This window comes from Procambarus clarkii, chromosome 56 (genome assembly GCF_040958095.1).
Source record: "Procambarus clarkii isolate CNS0578487 chromosome 56, FALCON_Pclarkii_2.0, whole genome shotgun sequence".
Classification (NCBI taxonomy): Eukaryota; Metazoa; Arthropoda; class Malacostraca; order Decapoda; family Cambaridae; genus Procambarus; species Procambarus clarkii.
Window position 1 is genome coordinate 27,607,046 of NC_091205.1, and position 19,605 is coordinate 27,626,650.

General features: G+C 49.3%; 1 protein-coding gene across 4 annotated transcripts in view; it reads left to right on the forward strand.

The window, feature by feature from the left end:
• The first annotated feature begins 1,416 nt into the window (after window positions 1-1,416).
• Window positions 1,417-19,605, forward strand: part of stan (Protocadherin-like wing polarity protein stan) — a 190,478-nt gene continuing 172,289 nt past the window's right edge. For all 4 annotated transcript variants that reach the window (XM_069305988.1, XM_069305987.1, XM_069305990.1 and 1 more), the window contains exons 1-2: window positions 1,417-5,023; window positions 18,012-18,144. In XM_069305988.1, the coding sequence (XP_069162089.1) occupies window positions 1,619-5,023; window positions 18,012-18,144 (3,538 nt within the window). In that variant the 5' untranslated portion in view covers window positions 1,417-1,618. The remainder of the gene's footprint in view (window positions 5,024-18,011; window positions 18,145-19,605) is intronic.

Sequence of the window (19,605 nt, forward strand, 5' to 3'; positions counted from 1 at the left end):
TCTTGTGACTGTACTTTGCCCAGTACTTGATACTGTGACGTTGTTGATACTATTATAGGCTATAGAGACTATTGATAGCTCGTATCAATATCAAAGGTGTGTGAGGAAGTGAACAGGTGGATGAGTGAGGAAGTGAACAGGTGGATGAGTGAGGGAGTGAACAGGTGGATGAGTGAGGGAGTGAACAGGTGGATGAGTGAATGAGTGAACTGGTGGATGAGTGAGGGAGTGAACTGGTGGATGAGTGAGGGAGTGAACACGTGGATGAGTGAGGGAGTGAACACGTGGATGAGTGAGGGAGTGAACACGCGGATGAGTGAGGGAGTGAACACGTGGAATTTTTTGTTCGGTGCTTAGAATTTTTTTTTTTTCAAATAGCCGAGTAAACTTCTTTTAATATTAACCACTTTAATCACCTCTCTCAGATTCACATTAAAACTAATAGGAATATCCTTGGTAACCAAAGCTTCAATATTTTCTTCGCAACCTCATTATTTCTCCAACAATATTTTCCACGCCACCACTTTTAATTCCTTTGCAATTACACCAGTCAAATCTATTTTCAAACTGCACACTTATACAGCACTTGCCCTTGACCCTGACTTTTATAAAGGTTAAACAGCAACGGTAAGATTTGAAAAAACAAATTCCTCCCATGTTTATAAAGACGGTAATATTATGGTGACAAAAGTATGATGGTAAGGTAACCCAATATTTAATATTTTTGATGTTTCGACCCGTGATGTGAAGCGCCTTGCTTTAGAGTAGCTGTATAAATGCACCTGTACTTATGTTTGATAAGATTGTACTTTTTTGCTATTATCAACGTTGTTGTCCGCACAGACCACACCACAATCACCACCACACATGACAACCCTAAACTAAAGCCCTCACAATACCCAAAACACACACACCCTAACCGCCAACATCACGACCACCACCAACACTTCCGGCCTAGTCCTCGTTAAAACTAGCACCAACATCAACACCCTCATCAACGCCAACACACATCCCCACCAACACCCACACCTCCGCCAACAACTTCACCACCCTAACCGCCGCCAACACACACCCCCCAACACCAGGAACTTGCTCCATTGAGGCTACGTTGAACCTAGCTTTTTGAGGAGCAAAATAGCAACCCACTTGTTGGCATCAACCGGTGCAGTGACTGGACCCTCCGCTAACTGCCAAATGCCGCCACTCGCTCTTCTGTGAATTCGATATATATATATACATATCGCATATTATCCGGTAATTATTATGGTACATAGTTGGAGACGTTAGTGCTAATAATAAGAGTATCGTGTATGGGGTACTGGTGTGAGCGGGTTAGGAAGAGTGCTGGAAATGAGTTTGGGGAGAGGGTACCGGTGGAGACCCGTAATCCAGACAGCTTCCAGTTTGGACTGAGAAAGTGCGCGTGGTGGGTGTGTGCGGCGCCTCTCTCCCAGGATGCCAGTGCCAGTGTCCCTAGGCCACGCCCTCGGTACCATGCTCGGCGTCCCTGCTGCCGCCTCACACCCGCACGTCTGTGATTAGTTCAACTGTGCGTCGTACTCCGAGTTAGATGTGATTCTCGAGTGAATAGTGTTGGTGTAGAGTGAATAGTGCGAGCATGAGGTGGGAGGTGTTGCTACTGCTGCTGGCAGGGCTGCTGGCGCCAACAAGGGGGTTCCTAGTGACAGTACCCGACACCACGCCCGTCGGACGCGGCGTATTTCTCGCCTTCATGGACGGACCTACCCGTTACAAGCTAGACTCTCGCAGGACGTCCAGCCACGTCCACAGACTCCTCCACGTGGACCGCACAACGGGCACGGTCTCGGTCAAGCACCCGCTGGACTGCTCGGGCACCTTCTACACCAACCCGGTAACGGTGTGGGTGGAGGCGTGGTCGGAGAGGCCCGGGGCGCCCATCGACTACGCCTCCTTCCCCGTGCGAGTGTTGGTGACGGGCGACTCCTGCCGCCACCACGCCGCCCTCCTCCAGCGGGAAGTCGCGTCCTGGATAGATACGGCGGCTCTCTCTCTGCCCCTACCTGACCCCGATCCAGCCGATCCTGATAGACTGTGTCTGCGGAGGTCTCAGGTCATCCTCAGAATCCCTTCCCTGTTGCCACGGACGCCGCAGGCCTGCAGACTTGACTACACTTCCGTGTCAGACCACCGTGTTACCATCGAGCCCCATGGCGGCGACTTGGTCAGTCTCTTCGACACGTGTCTGACGGGGGTGACAAGAATCAAACTGGGGCTACAACTAACGTGTTCAGGGCTAACGGCGCCGTACGACCACGACCTAACGCTGGTGTTGCACAGCGCTGCCACCGCCAACGAAGGTCACATTCGTCGCATCCGTCGCCAAATGCAAACAGCGGCGCCGTACTTCGAGCGTACACTTGAGGTGGCGCACGTGGTGGAGGAGTCGGACAAGGGCACGTCAGTGACCACGGTGACGGCCACAGACCCAGAGGACGCGCCACTGACGTACTCTATCGAGGCTGTGCTCGACGCCCGCTCGCAGAGGATGTTCGAGATCGATCCCACGTCGGGCCTCGTCACCACCAAGACGCGCCTCGATCGCGAGCTCGTCGACGTCCATTACTTTCGTGTCAAGGCGGTGGACAAGGCATCATCGCCGCCTCGTTCAGCCACCACCACTCTACAAATCAACATCGACGACGCCAACGACCACGAACCGGTGTTCGAGCGTCAGGAATACGACACATCGGTCCGAGAGTCTACAAGCGTCGGGTCCACCGTCCTAACAGTTCGCGCGACGGACCAAGACTCTGGCCCTAATGCAGACCTTCGTTACACTATTCTCAATCCTTCAGGTGCTAACGAGGTGTTCCGAATAGACCCCAAATCCGGGGAGCTGTCGACGCGCCTGCCGCTGGACCGTGAAGAGCACTCCCAGTACACGTTGACGGTGCAGGCAGAGGACCAGGGCCCCGCCCAGCACCGCCTCACAGCCACCGCTCAGATCTCCGTCACCGTCATGGACGAAAACGACAACTACCCACAGTTCACGGAGAGAACGTACACGGTAGAGGTGCCCGAAGACATAAGTGCAGCCGCCTCCCCGGTCATTGCCCATATCCAGGCCAGCGACAACGACAGCGGCAAGAACGGCCAGGTGCGATACGCCATAATCGGCGGCAATACCGCTGGACACTTTACAATTGACGGATTGACGGGCGAGATCCGTGTTGCCGCCCCGTTGGATCACGAGACCAACCGTCACTACCGTCTTGTGGTCCGTGCCCAGGACGGCGGGTCGCCCCCACGATCCAACACGACGCAACTCCTCGTCAACGTAAGGGACGTCAACGACAATTCTCCCAGGTTTTACACGCCACTCTTCCAGGAGACCGTTCAGGAGAACGTCCCCGTCGGATACTCAATTGTTCGCGTTCAAGCGTTTGATAACGACGCCGGTGACAACTCTCTTCTAACCTACAACGTGGATGGCGGCGGGGAGAACCTGCCTGTGGAGGTGGAGGAGTCAACGGGGTGGGTGCTGACGCGGCGGGAGCTGGACCGGGAAGAGAACCACCACTACACCTTCACGGTGGTGGCTCGCGACCATGGCGATCCCCCACAGTCAGCCTCCGCCACAGTCATCCTACAGATTCAGGACCAGAACGACAACGATCCAGTCTTTCACCCTAAGAACTACGAAGTGGCTGTGAGCGAGAGCGACTACCCTGGTACGCCCGTCGTTACCGTCACCGCCACCGACAGGGACGAAAACCCGCGTCTCCACTACGCCATAACGTCAGGGAACGAGCGCGGCCGCTTCTCTATCACTGCGCAGAACGGACGAGGATTGATCTCATTGGCGCAGCCCCTCGACTATAAGCAAGAACGGAGTTACATCTTGACGGTGACGGCTACAGACGCCGGCGGACGGTACGACTCCGCCACCGTGTACGTCAACGTCAGTGACGCCAACACCTTCCCACCACAATTCGAGAACACGCCGTATTCTGCCACAATATTCGAGGACGCACCAGAGGGCAGCACTGTGATAATGGTGGCGGCCTCCGACGGTGACACGGGAGAGAACGCTCGCATTACCTACTCCCTCAGCGGGGAATCCGTTCCAGAATTCGTAATTCATCCCAGCACGGGCGCGATTACCACCACCAAGCACTTAGACCGAGAAGCCCAAGGCGGCTACCTTCTCACTGTCACTGCCCGCGACAACGGTACCCCGCCCCTCTCCGACACAACCGATGTTGAAATCACCATCGTAGACGTGAACGACAATGCGCCTGCGTTCAGTAAACCGTCGTACCGTGCCTCCATTCCAGAGGACTCCTCGGTTGGCGCCTCCGTAATTCAGATTAAGGCTAGTGATGCTGACGCGGGTCTGAACGGAAGAGTCGTGTATTCCTTCGTTGGCGGAGACAACGGGAATGGCGCCTTCTCGCTGGACCCGACCTCCGGAGTGGTGAGGACAGCCCGCCTTCTGGACCGGGAGACCGTGGAGCAGTACTCCCTGGTGGCTCTGGCGGTAGACCGAGGCGCCCCGGAACGATCGTCGTCAGTCACGGTGCTGGTGGACGTTGAAGACATCAATGACAACCCTCCCATGTTCGACACGGACCGCATTCAGCTGTACATCGCGGAGAACTCCCCCGTGGGGTCCACGGTGGGGGAGGTGCGGGCCCGGGACCCCGACGCCGGCCGCAATGCCCTCATCCAGTACAGCATCATTGGCGGGCCTGACGCAAAGAATTTCAGCATGGTCGCGCATCCCTCCGAGGGTCGCGCTGAACTCGTCACTCGCGTCGACCTTGATTACGAGTCTCCGAAAAAGAAGTACCAACTCAATGTGCGCGCCACGTCCGCGCCTCTGAGGTCGGACATTCCCGTGACTGTGCACGTCGTCGACATTAACGACAATGCTCCAGTCCTCTCCGATTTCCGCATCATCTTCAACAACTTCAAGAATCATTTTCCGATTGGTCCAATCGGCCGTGTGCCCGCCATGGACGCTGACGTCACGGACCAGGTGCGTAAGCCCACCTAAGATGAAGTTATTCCATGGGTTAATTATGGTCTCGGTCGCGGCCCCAGCATCTCGGCCTGCTCTCGCCCATTACCGTATAATTATACCTTTGTTACTTTACGGACAAACGTTGCCTAGACGCACACTAATATATATATTAGTCTATTTATATAAATAGACATATATTATTTATATAATATATATATATGTACATGTGATTATTTATATATATATATAATATATATATATACCTAGAAGGGGTACCACCTCTGGTGCAAGTGTAGGGACCCATAGCCTCGGAGAAGAAAATAAAGAGTACTCAGAGAAGACCTTGTGGATCCTCACTGAACACTTTGATATTTTCTTCTCCTACCACCCCTATTCTTTTGGTATGAGTGTATATTTATCTAACTTTATTTGAAAATGTCATTACACAAAAAAAGTTACAATATTGATTACATGCAGGGTGCAAGGCTGCTTGTTACAAGTTGTATAGCTCCTCAACTCCTCAGATGGCGGGAACGGCCCTACCTAACCTAACTTAAAAAGATAGGTTAGGTTAGGTAGGGTTGGTTAGGTTCGGTCATATATCTACGTTAATTTTAACTCCAATAAAAAAAATTGACCTCATACATAATGAAACGGGTAGCTTTATCATTTCATAAGAAAAAAAATTGAGAAAATTTATTAATTCATGAAAACTTGGCTTATTAGGCAAATCGGGCCTTGCATAGTAGGATGAGAAGTGCGTTCTGGCTACTAGGTACGACATATATATATATAATGTCGTACCTAGTAGCCAGAACGCACTTCTCAGCCTACTATGCAAGGCCCGATTTACCTAATAAGCCGAGTTTTCATGAATTAATTATTTTTCGACTACCTAACCTACCTAACCTAACCTAACTTTTTCGGCTACCTAACCTAACCTAACCTGTAAAGATAGGTTAGGTTAGGTAGGGTTGGTTAGGTTCGGTCATATATCCATGTTAATTTTAACTCCAATAAAAAAAACTTGACCTCATACATAATGAAACGGGTAGCTTTATCATTTCATAAGAAAAAAAATTGAGAAAATATATTAATTCATGAAAACTTGGCTTATTAGGCAAATCGGGCCTTGCATAGTAGGCTGAGAAGTGCATTCTGGCTACTAGGTACGACATATATATATATATATATATATATATATATATATATATATATATACATATATATATATATATATATATATATATATATATATATATATATATATATATATATACAATATACAATATACATATATATATAATAATATGTGTGTGTGTGTAAATCACGAAAATTAACCCGTGATGAAAAATGTGACTGTTAAACCACGGAGGAAGAATTGAAACAGGAATTTCCTTAAGTACTTTCGTATTTAACAATACATCTTCAGAAGGGTGAACTGATGTTCTTAAATTCACCCTTCCGAAGATGTGTTGTTAAATACGAAAGACCGAAATTCCTGTTTCAATTCTTCCTCCGTGGTAATATAAATAATATATATATATATCTATAATATAATATACATATTTATTTATATTTATTTAGCCTGTAAAAGACTAAGCCACTGTATAAGGTGAATGAAGCAGAAGAGAGCAACCTCAGCTGCCTTTCTGCTGGTCCCTCACTCCTATGCTACACAATTGATGCTTTGGATGCATTACTGGATGGATAACTTCATTGTTTTTGCCCTCTGATATATTTCTGCTTCGGCAATTTATTTTTGTTAGGTTCCATATACGGCTTTCTATATAAACAGGAACGTACACATTAAGGCTAATATATATAGACACCCAAACACACACACTCAGGACCCCCTCTGAAGGCAGGCTGACCCTCACTGAAATAAGACATTTAAACAACAACGGGCGGCCTTCAAGTTAATGTCTACTATGGACCCGTTGTAACGACTCGTCCGGTGATGTGTGTGGTCGCCTTGGATGGTTGTCGAACTGCCACTCACACCTTCCCTTGCTTGCAATCCTCTCCCAATAATAATCTTTGGTCCCTGTCGAATAACTAGGCTACTAGGACGTTGCAGCGGGGTTGTGACCGGGGAGGCGGCGCAGCAGGAGTCCCCAGAGTACTGTAGAGCGAGTCAGGTGTGTGGGTGGTCCGGGTTAGAGGCCCACCAGGTACCTTTCCAGCCCCGCGCTCAGCACAGTCTACGGGGGGTCTTGGCCATGTCGGACCTGTCGTCCACGGGTACCACATACGATCTCTACAACATACACCATTCATGCCTCTGTGTCACAAGTGCCCCGTAACATTCTCTTGTGTGGGATGGGCACAGAGAGCGGGAAGCGCGTGTTGTAGTCAGTGTGGTGGACCAGGGTGAGATGGCTCAATCACAAGATGAAGGTCGGCGGGTGTAGGCCTCCCTCGGTGTTGGTGTAACTGCGGCTTGCCACCCACCGGGCGGAGAGAGACGTCTCTTACCGGGCTAAGCATCTGACACGAAGCGAGGTGTTTGCCATCGGGCGAAACATCTCGCGCTGGTATAGGTCGCTATGTGATCGCTGTCTTCCCCACACCTGACATTAAGGCTGTCAGCCACATGCCTGACATAATAGTGATATCAGCTTACCTATTTGTGTTTATCAATGACAACTAAGAAGTAAGGTTTTGTTCTTTATGTTCCGCTTACTGGCATTGTTATATCTGTTGCATTAACATTTTACTATTTTGATATTCGTAATTTTTGTTGACTTTTGCCTTGAAGTTGTAGATGAAGGTGGCTTCCACAACTGCTTTCAGAGCATTCCACTTGTTGACCACCCGTACAGGGTAAGAGTATTTCCATACATTTCTTAGACTCATTTGCGTTTCCAGCTTCCTCTCCCAATAATAATCTTTGGTCCCTGTCGAATAACTAGGCTACTAGGACGTTGCAGCGGGGTTGTGACCGGGTTATATCTTCTTGGCCCACTTTCTTTCAATTTAAAGAGACTCTCCTTGTCTACATTGTCTATACAACTCAGTCTTGGTACCTTCTTTTTTTAAATTATTTATACCTCTCAGTATAATGTAATTATATCCTCCCCCTGTTCTCTCCTTTAGGGTTGTGAGATCTAAGTTCCTTAACCTATCCTAGTAGCTTTACCCTCTTAGTTCTGGATAAATTTGTGTTGCAACCCTTAATACTTTATAATTTTTGTTTTATATTTCAATTGCTAATTTCAGGGCGGTGTTGCATATTCCAGTATTTTCAACCATAACCTGTACTGATTGTCGTGAAAGAGTCCTTATTTAGGATTATAAATGCCTTTCTAATATTTTTCAGCGTCCCATATGCTAATATGTTGCATTGTTAATGTGTGTTTCCGGTGTTTGTGTTGTTCCCTCCTTAATCTTTTTTTGATTCTTGTAGGTAGCTTGCCCTTATGGTGTAGATACCTCCTGGTCCTCTTTTTATTTACCATTTTTTTATTTTAGCTTACACTTGATGGAATTGAATTCTAGCAGCCATTTGTCTGCCCAATCCTGGAGTTTTTCATGGGTTTCTTCTAATTTTCCGCAGATCTTCTTGGTTTTTACATTTCTTATTAAATTTGCGTCACCTGCATATATTGACAAGTCCGAGCTCACTCCCTCGAGTAGGCTGTTCACTTAAATTTGGAACAGCCGAGCCTGTCGCATCCCTCCAGCTCGACACCATTTCTCTGACTGTTACCTTTTGGTTCTGTTAACGCACATGTTGTGTGTGTGTCATTATATTCGTCAACGCTGTAACTTTTCACCCACACACAACTCCCTTCCACAGCTCCCTCCCATACTTCAATCCCACCCTCATATTCGTGTAAGAGACCCGATATGTGGTGGCTACGGTGAAATTAGAGCCGTATGTGAACAGAACTCTGGGGTGGTCGGTGGGGAGGCGTCCTGGAGATGGAGGAAGCCATCCAGGAGGACCAGAGAACCTTCCAAAGGGTCGAAGAAACCGACTTGGTGGAGGAGGTGGTGGAGCGAACTATCCTGGATAAGGACGAAAGGTGTCCAGGAGGAGTTAGATGAGTATTAAGGGCAGCCAAGAGGAGTAGGGGGTCTTCTAGGTTGTCTTAAAGAAAGAATAAACCCTCTAGCAGGAGGAGTGTCCAGGAGTCAAATTACCTGCGTCCGGCCACTCTCCCTCGTTGAGAGGGAGAGAGGAGGAGGAGGGAAGAACAATTGAAAGGAAAAGCAACCCATGATGTGAAGAGGAAGATCAGAAGGAGGAGAGGGAAGTTAAGGAGGTGAGCGACACTAGAGTGGCTGGTACGGTCCTTGGGGTTTTCCATAGAAGCAGACTTGAGAGTGAGAGGGGAGACAGTGAAGGGTGTAGAGGGGTGACTCAGGTTACCATTGCGAGCGAGCACGGTGAGGGAAGGTCAGGGAAATGTAGCGTCTCAGGGGTTCACTATCGTCGCAAAAATAACCAGCCAAACGCGACACCTGAGACTTGAAGGTGTACCATGATGCATGGGCGTGACACCTGAGACATGAGGTTGTATCACGATGCATTGGCGTGACACTTGACTCTCCAGCATGCAACATGAAGTATTAGCGTGCAATATGACAGAGGTGTACAAAGTAGGAGAGTGTGAGAGGGAGGAGGAGAAGAGTGAGAGGCTGGGAGGGAGGAGGAGAGTGAGAGGCTGGGAGGGAGGAGGAGAGTGAGAGGCTGGGATGGAGGTAAAAAGCGAGATATGGGAGGCACTAACGTTGAGGCGAGAGGGAGGTGGTCCATTGTGTGGGTCATTACAACGTGACCAGTAGCGGGTTCCTTCCAAGTGCAACCATTGTTCTGGTCGCTGTCAACAATTACCACCACCAGCCTGGCAGCAGAAGGCCATGGAGTAGTGGCCCTGGTGTAGTGGTTCTCATGGTGTGGCCCTGGTGTAGTGGTTCTCATGGTGTGGCCCTGGTGTAGTGGTTCTCATGGTGTGGCCCTGGTGTAGTGGTTCCCATGGTGTGGCCCTGGTGTAGTGGTTCTCATGGTGTGGCCCTGGTGTAGTGGTTCTCATGGTGTGGCCCTGGTGTAGTGGTTCTCATGGTGTGGCCCTGGTGTAGTGGTTCTCATGTTGTGGCCCTGGTGTAGTGGTTCTCATGGTGTGGCCCTGGTGTAGTGGTTCTCATGGTGTGGCCCTGGTGTAGTGGTTCTCATGGTGTGGCCCTGGTGTAGTGGTTCTCATGGTGTGGCCCTGGTGTAGTGGTTCTCATGGTGTGGCCCTGGTGTAGTGGTTCTCATGGTGTGGCCCTGGTGTAGTGGTTCTCATGGTGTGGCCCTGGTGTAGTGGTTCTCATGGTGTGGCCCTGGTGTAGTGGTTCTCATGGTGTGGCCCTGGTGTAGTGGTTCTCATGGTGTGGCCCTGGTGTAGTGGTTCTCATGGTGTGGCCCTGGTGTAGTGGTTCTCATGTTGTGGCCCTGGTGTAGTGGTTCTCATGGTGTGGCCCTGGTGTAGTGGTTCTCATGGTGTGGCCCTGGTGTAGTGGTTCTCATGGTGTGGCCCTGGTGTAGTGGTTCTCATGTTGTGGCCCTGGTGTAGTGGTTCTCATGGTGTGGCCCTGGTGTAGTGACAACAACGGTGTAGAGGTGCTGGTGTCACGCACGCACACACACACACACACACACACACACACACACACACACACACACACACACACACACACACACACACACACACACACACACACACACACACCTTTTGTGTGTGTGTGGTACTTTTGTGTGTGTGTGTACTCAACTAGGTGAGTACACACACACACAAAAGTACCACTGGCACGCAGATAGCGGCGAAGATATAGGTGTGGTGTAGAGATGACAGGAGAGTGCCAGATGCCACATATCTGGCGCTGTGGCCGGCCGATGGTAAGATATGGCACGATGCTCCCAGGGGGGGGTGGAGGGAGAGGGTCAGAGAACGGCAGGGAGAGGGGGGGATAAGAGAGAAGTAACTCACCGTGGGAGAGGGGGAGTGGGATAGACCACGGTAGAGAGGGATTTATCCGTGGGTGATAGGGGGGGGTTCTGCTGTGAGTGAGAGGGTTTTAACCAGTGTCAGAGAAGGGCTCCACTGTGAAAGAGATTTGTTGTATTTTATAGGCATTTATTTCTTTTACAATTGATTGGTGATTGGCTAGACGCTGACAGGTAGGGAAAGCTGTTTGCGTGGATTTCTGTGTACTTACCTAGTTGTACTCACCTAGTTGTGCTTGCGGGGGTTGAGCTCTGGTTCTTTGGTCCCGCCTCTCAACTGTCAATCAACTGATGTACAGGTTCCTGAGCCTACTGGGCTCCATCATATCTACACTACCAAACTGTGTATGGAGTCAGCCTCCACCACATCACTTCCTAATGCATTCCATTTGTTCTACTACTCTGACACTGAAAAAATTCTTTCTAACGTCTCTATGGCTCATTTGGGCACTCAATTTCCGCCTGTGGTCCCCTAGTGCGTGTGCCCCTTATGTTAAATAGCCTGTCTTTATCTTCCCTATCAATTCCTTTGAGAATCTTATATGTGGTGATCATGTTCCCTCTAATTCTTCTGTCTTCCAGCGAAGACCTCTCAGTTCGGATACTAGTTTTGTGGCAAACCTTTTAACCTTTTCCAGTTTAGTCTTATCCATGACTAGATATTGACTCCATGTTGGAGCTGCATACTCCAGGATTGGTCTGACATATGTGGTATACAAAGTTCTGAATGATTCCTTACACAAGTTTCTAAAGGCCGTTCTTATGTTGACCAACCTGGCATATTGCGCTGATGTTATCCTCTTGATATGGGCTTCAGGGGACAGGTCTGGCGTGATAACCCCAAAGTCTTTCTCTTTCTCTCTGATTCTTGAAGAATTTCATCTCCCAAATGATACCTTGTATCTGGCTTCCTGCTTCCTACACCTATCTTCATAACATTACATTTGCTTGGGTTAAACTCTAACAACCATTTGTTTGGTTTCAAATGGTTGTTAGTTTAACAACCATTCCTTCAGTTTGTCCAGGTCTTCTTGAAGCCTCAAACAGTCCTTCTGTCTTAATCCTTCTCATAATTTTGGTGTCGTCAGCAAACATTGAGAGGAATGAGTCTATACCCTCTGGGAGATCATTTACGTATATCAGAAACAGGATAGGTCCGAGTACAGAGCCCTGTGGGACACCACTGGTGACTTCACACCAATCTGAGGTTTCACCTCTCACTGTAACTCTCTGCTTCCTATTGCTTAGGTACTCCCTTATCCACTGGAGCCCCTTACCAGTTATTCCTGCCTGTTTCTCCAGATTATGTACCAGCCTCTTATGGGGTACTGAGTCAACGACTTTCAGACAGTTCAAGAAAATGCAATCCGCCCCATCCTTCTCTTTCTTGCTTAATCTTTGTCACCTGGTCGTAGAATTCTATTAGGCCAGTAAGGCAAGATTTACCCTTCCTGAACCCATGTTGGCGATTTGTCACGAAGTCCCTTCTCTCCAGATGTGTTACTAGGTTTTTTCTCACTATCTTCTCCATCACCTTGCATGGTATATAAGTTAGGGACACTGGCCTTGTGTGTGTGTGTGGCGAGTGAGCCTCTCAGCCTTAACAACCTCCTCTCATAGGCGTACTATCATGCTATTACAACATTGGATCATTCTCTCACATATAAACTTGACTACACCAGACTATTCATCATAGCCACCCCTCTGAGTACACACCTTTTCCACGTCCCTTCCATAAGACACACTCTGGCCACGTCCCTCCCTCGCTATGATACAGAAGGGTCACATCCCCATTCCATGATAAACTGTGGCCACACCTCCATGATAAACTGTGGCCACACCTCCATGATAAACTGTGGCCACACCTCATCAATGATACACTGTGGCCACGACTTCAAACTATGAGTCTCCACCAATCCACTCTCCGCCATTCAGGGAGTGTTGCGGTGGCGATCTTAGGACACCTGATCCTCTCGTCGCGGCCCCTCCAGGCCTGCTCACACGCCTCCCTCTGGAGAGGACAGTGGAAGTGTGTATAGGGTGTGTGTGGGTGTAGATGAAGCCCCTGGGAGTGTGGGTGTGGATGGAGTACCCTGGGAGTGTGGGTGTGGATGGAGCCCCTGGGAGTGTGGGTGTGGATGGAGTACCCTGGGAGTGTGGGTGTGGATGGAGCCCCTGGGAGTGTGGGTGTGGATGGAGCCCCTGGGAGTGTGGGTGGGGTGTTTTAGTCGATTGTACTGGGAGGATGAACAGGCACACAGTACAGGGAAACATAAATAGTATGGGTGTAGGGTGACACTTGGTGTATCCGTCATAAGTCAACTCCCCCCTTGATTGGTTTACACGAACGCCACCCGCTGAGTTCCCAGGTGTACGGCACCAACCGTAATATTTTTTCTGAAAATAAGAACATTTCATTATCAGTTATTAAGGCAGTTTTAGGTCCAAGTGCTCTTGGAGGGCTCACTAAGAGTTCCTGAGGAGCTCAATAAGTGCTCTTGAATTGCTTTTCATGTCTGTCTCGAAACTTAAGCCAAGCGTAGGTAAAACTAAAATTAAAGGAGCAGCTGGATGAGTTTCAGTGCGAATTTCCAGCTGAGTGAGGCGCTGGAAATGTGCCATACAGGAAGGACAGATGCGTCCTGGACCGAGGAGGCCCGCCTGGAGGAAGAGGTGGAGGGAGGAGGGAGGGGATTGTAGGAGGAGGGAGGGATTGTAGGAGGAGGTAGGGATTGTAGGAGGAGGTAGAGGTAGGAGGGAGGGGGTTGTAGGAGGAGAAAGAGGGAGATGAGGAGGAGGAGGAGACTGAAAGTGGTGAAGTCAGGGAACGTCTGGTCCTCCTGTTCGAAGAGCTCGTCCGAAGTGTACACAGTTCAACATCTTTCTGGGGTTCTTTTGTCCTAGTTATCAGCACAATATTTGTCCTTTTTTGTTGATATTAGAATTTGTTAGTTTTACGGCAATACTGTTAAGTTCATGAAGTTAACAGCTGGTCACTGTCACCACAGCTGACCACTACCACCATCGGTCGAGGGGCAGATGGTGGTAGTGGTCAATTCTAGAAAGTCGTGAATACTTTCTCATTTTTGTTTTTCGTGAATTTTGCTGTAGTTTTCAGCGAATACAGCTGGAAGGTGAACGTATGAGTGGATATAAGATGGTGATGTTGGGGCTGTGTTGCTGCCGCTGGTGGTGGAGGAGACAGCGAGGCAGCCAAAACACTCACACATAAAAATACAAGAAAGAACTGACGACGCTTTGGGCCGCCCCGAACCATTAGTAAGTCACGTTATTGTGACTTACTGTCTTGGTTAAGGGTGGCTGAGTGCGGTGCTCAGTCAGTGTCTCTAGTCCAGATAAAACTGAGTATGTTGAGCACCATATTATGGTGATGGAGGTTAGGCGGGGGGGGGGGGGGGTAGACTAGTGGTGAGTTACTTCGCTCTCTCTATTGGCCGCTACGTAAAAAATGCAATCGTTTTGCCTGGCAAGAAACGTGCGAACCCAAGCAACCCACCGAACCTATCATATCTGGAATGAATTCTGGCAGGTCTACTCCCTATAAGCCAGACCTGAGGATCAGATTTGACTTGTGAAAACTTGACCCAACAGACTGTTGTTTGGAGCGCCCCGCAGACCTTGTGTCCTTGCACAGATACCGTCAATATTACGGTGCTTTAGTTTTTGCCAACACGTCTCATATATAATGTAAGAAATAAGACGTGGTAGAAGAAGGGGTTGGGTGTGTGTGGCTAGAGATGATTGGTGGCAGGAGAGTACTTAAGCTGTACCGCGGCCAGCTTGGCGCCTGGTTATTGATCAGCGGCTGTATTGATCCATCACTGAAGGTTTGTGGTTGGTTGGCACTCCTTATGAGAGGCTACAGTAGCTGCTTTGGCACTTGTGCCAGTACGGGACATGCTGCGTGCTTGCACCGTCCTCCCGGTGACCTGCTGGTCCACTCAGCGCTCGCTTGTCCAGGCACTCACTCAAGCACCACCTGGCACTCAAGCACCCCCCAGGCACTCAAGCACCACCTGGCACTCACTCTAGCACCCCCCAGGCACTCAAGCACCACCTGGCACTCACTCAAGCACCCCAGGCACTCACTCAAGCACCACCTGGCACTCACTTAAGCACCCCAGGCACTCACTCAAGCACCCCCAGGCACTCACTTAAGCTCCCCAGGTGTGTGTGGCGGGGAAGGGTTGTCAGGTGTGGGGAAAGAGACCTCCCACTGTGCCTGATACAGAAGCCTTTAGTGAGTCGCCTTGGAATGGCCTCGTGCGCGCGCACGCACGCACGCACAGTGAGTGATCTAAAGGAACAGGTTGTTGGGGCAAACTCAATTCATAACTTTAAAAGCAGGTAAGATTGGGAAATAGGTCAGGAGTCATTACATTAAATAACTAGGGACTAAAAAAAGCGGGGCCCAAGAGCTACAGCAAGATCCTGCAAGCACAAATAGGCGAGTACACACACACACACACACACACACACACACACACACACACACACACACACACACACACACACACACACACACACACACACACACACATACATCTGGTTCACACACAGAGATCCCCTCCCTAGACTGGACTGTTCCTGATTGCCAGGCACTGTCGCCTTTGGGTTCATTCCCCCCAGTGAGGGATGCTTTTTTTTCCCTGTGAGGGGTGCTCCTTTCCCCTAGTGAGGGGTGCTCATTCCCCCAATGAGGGATGTGGGTGTTCATTCCCTCAGTAAGGGGTGCTCATTCCCCCAAATGAGAGGGGGTGGGTGTTCATTCCCCCAGTAGAGGGTGCTCATTCCCCTACTCCCCATGGAAAGGTCTGAACATCAAGGTGTTACCAAAGTAGGACTTTGAAAACATCCGGCCTTCGTTGTTGCTCAGATCCGACGTTTAAACTGAAATAAATTTATTGATGTATAAATACACAAAGGGATGAGGTAGCTCAAGCACCCCCCAGGCACTCAAGCACCACCTGGCACTCACTCTAGCACCCCCCAGGCTAGTACGTTTGATTTAGGTTGTCATAAGAGTGACGCTTGTTTAGTTAGGCTGCATAGTAAAGGATGTTTAAATGTGTTATGATTCTGTTTCTAGAGCTCAATTCTGTTGGTTGGCAAGTCTGATGCAGGAACTGGAATGTGAGATCAGGAGTGCTTGCATGTATATGTTATTACCAGCGGTACTGGGTTCGTAGATGGTCAGGCCTTTCTTCCCGCCCCTTGCTATCACTCGCTCACACAGGTGGAGAGGAGGACGTGCGGGGGGAAGAGTACCCGTATTGATTGTTTCAACGAGGCTGTAGGGTAGTTAGCGATGCAGACCACGCTAGTGGTGGATGGAGTACCGCACCGGAGGCGCCACCACCACCACCACCAATAACAACAACAATAACACTCACCATCACATATGTAATCACAATATCCACACCCATTATAACCTTTAACATAACACTACAACCAACCACTACTAATACCACTGGATAAAGAGAGAGGTGAAGAACAATGGGTAAGACTAATGAGATGGTGAGGGGGAGACTGAGACTGGGAAGAGTGAGGCTGAGAGCGTAGAGGGGAGAGAGTGTGAGGGGAATACGGAAGCAGAGTACGGCAGTGGAGGGACCAGAAGGAGAGGGAAGACGCAGGTAAAAGAGGAGAAAGACAGAGACACGAGGAGAGAAGAACTGACAAAAAGGGGGGAGAAGAGGGGAGAGAGACTACGAAGAGGGGAAAGGGCGGGGAGAAGAGGGAAGAGGTGAAGCATGTGATTCCTGATGTGATGTAGGGAGGGGAAGACTGACATGAAGCTACCAATCACCGCCAAGATCTCGACAACTCCCCCGCCAATAGCAGGCCAGCTTCCCCCCTCCCCAATCTTAAATAATGACATATATCTAATACGAGTAAGTTGATTGGTGACTGTACAGTTCAGTGGTGGTTGTACAGTTGAGTGGAGAATGTTACCGCTGGTCTTGACTAATACTGACATAATTATTTTGCTGAAGCAGTCATTGACTGTGTGGAAATACATTAACTGGTCTTTGACTGGAGGATCAGTCATGCTTTGAGGCTCGGTTCCATTTTGCTTACAATCAATAAGCAAACACACGCCACACACCTGGCAACATTCCCCGCCACACTGCGTCTGATGGATCATCAACTGTCAAACTGATGGATATTAACTGCAACTGGTTTTTAAGGTCTCGTGTGTGGCCATGATAATGTGTCATGTGTAGCCATGTTGCTAAGGTTCCATGTGTGTGGCCATGTTGCTAAGGTTCCATGTGTGTGGCTATGTTGCTAAGGTTCCATGTGAGTGGCTATGTTGCTAAGGTTCCATGTGAGTGGCTATGTTGCTAAGGTTCCATGTGTGTGGCTATGTTGCTAAGGTTCCATGTGAGTGGCCATGTTGCTAAGATTCCATGTGAGTGGCCATGTTGCTAAGATTCCATGTGTGTGGCTATGTTGCTAAGGTTCCATGTGTGGCCATGTTGTTTATGTCCCGTGTGTAACCAGCCTTGACCCATGTGTGGCCCTGATGATGAGCCGTGTGATGCCATGTTGATTACGTCCCCATGTGTGGCCATGTTGAGTATGCCCCATGTTTTGCTATGTTGATTATGTGCCATGTGTGGCAACGCTGATTATGTCCCCTTATGCGGCCATGTGTATTTACTAATAACTGAATGTTACAAGCGTCGAGGTGATTAGTGGTGACGTGTGACTGACAGATAGGACGGAGGCCTTATACAGCTGTATTAACCGGTTTTATGGAAATTGTATTGATGTGGTTGAATGTGTTGTTGGTTATATGAAGGTGTGTTGTGATTAGTGTGTGTTGTTGTTGTGTGGTAAGTGTATTGTGGTATGTGTGTGGGTGTTTGTGTGTGTGCGTGCGTGCGTCTGTGAGTGTATGTAGTCTGAGAGGGAGGTGTGAGTGTGTGGTTTGAGTGCATAGAGACGAAGGCACTAAACATCGTTCCTCGTGTGTTTCAGCTGACGTACCGGATCATCAGTGGGAACAAGGCTGGCTTGGTGGACATCAACAAGGACTCCGGAGAGATCCTTCTCTCTCCTTCTCTCAACACCAACGTGCCCATCCTAGCCACCATGGAGGTCTCTGTCTCAGGTAGGTCAAGACAACACACACACACACACGCGCACACAACACAAACTCAACACTTAACAGTGACACGCAAAACTGCTAGCCAACGGACGCTATTCCTGGAAAAAACACCTGGAACTGGAGCGCAGCATCTCTCGCTCGCGCCAAGTCTCAGCATCGCACCTTCCAGCTCCTTTGAAAGCCTTTGACAACTTCCAGACAACAGCATCCTCCAGTGACTGACGCTGAATATATGGATGTAGCATGGGACTGATTAGAGGCTGAACGTGGGAGGGCGGTGTGCTGAGCATGGGAGGATGATATGTTGAGCATTGGAGGGTGGTGGTCTGAGCATGGGTAGATGGGAGGCTGCTGTGCTGACCATGGGAGGGTACAGTGCCCTCTGGAAATGGCTTTAGCAAGATCGTCTGTGTCGGTTCTTCCTCCCGCTCTCTCCCTGGTCTCTCCCAGGAGACTGGGAGGACAATGGGAGGGAGAGGGATGGAGAGTGTGTGAGGGATGATAGAATGGAGAGAGAGGGAAGGAGAGAAGAGTACGTGAAGTGGAGCTAGCGAGGGAGGGGAGGAACGGGTTTAAGCAGCAAGTAGTCTAGCGGGACCAGGTGAGTACGGTTGTACAACCACGCCAGGTTACCTCAACCTGTCATATCTCCTCTCTCTCTCTCTCTCTCTCTCTCTCTCTCTCTCTCTCTCTCTCTCTCTCTCTCTCTCTCTCTCTCTCTCTCTCTCTCTCTCTCTCTCTCTCTCTCTCTCTCTCTCTCTCTCTCTCTCTCTCTCTCTCCTCTCTCTCTCTCTCTCTCTCTCTCTCTCTCTCTCTCTCTCTCTCTCTCTCTCTCTCTCTCTCTCTCTCTCTCTCTCTCTCTCTCTCTCTCTCTCTCTCTCTCTCTCTCTCTCCTCTCTCTCTCTCTCTCTCTCTCTCTCTCTCTCTCTCTCTCTCTCTCTCTCTCTCTCTCTCTCTCTCTCTCTCTCTCTCTCTCTCTCTCTCTCTCTCTCTCTCTCTCTCTCTCTCTCTCTCTCTCTCTCTCTCTCTCTCTCTCTCTCTCTCTCTCTCTCTCTCTCTCTCTCTCTCTCTCTCTCTCTCTCTCTCTCTCTCTCTCTCTCTCTCTCTCTCTCTCTCTCTCTCTCTCTCTCTCTCTCTCTCTCTCTCTCTCTCTCTCTCTCTCTCTCTCTCTCTCTCTCTCTCTCTTTTTTTTCTTTTCCCCCCCCTCCCCATCCCCCTTCTGGATGTGGCAGTGTATAACACCCGCCCTCTACCCAACAACTTGCCTGGATTTTACCTGGAATGGATCCTGTAAGTTCTTCTACTCCCTAAGCGCAGCCAGGAGCCAGGTTTGACTAATAATTGCTAGATGCCACAGACTGTTGCTTGGAGCGGCCCGCAAACTCACCTATCCACTACAACCCCGTTGGTCCTGTACTGTCAGGAAACTGTAAATCTTTTTTATTTAAAAATTCTACTTGTGCT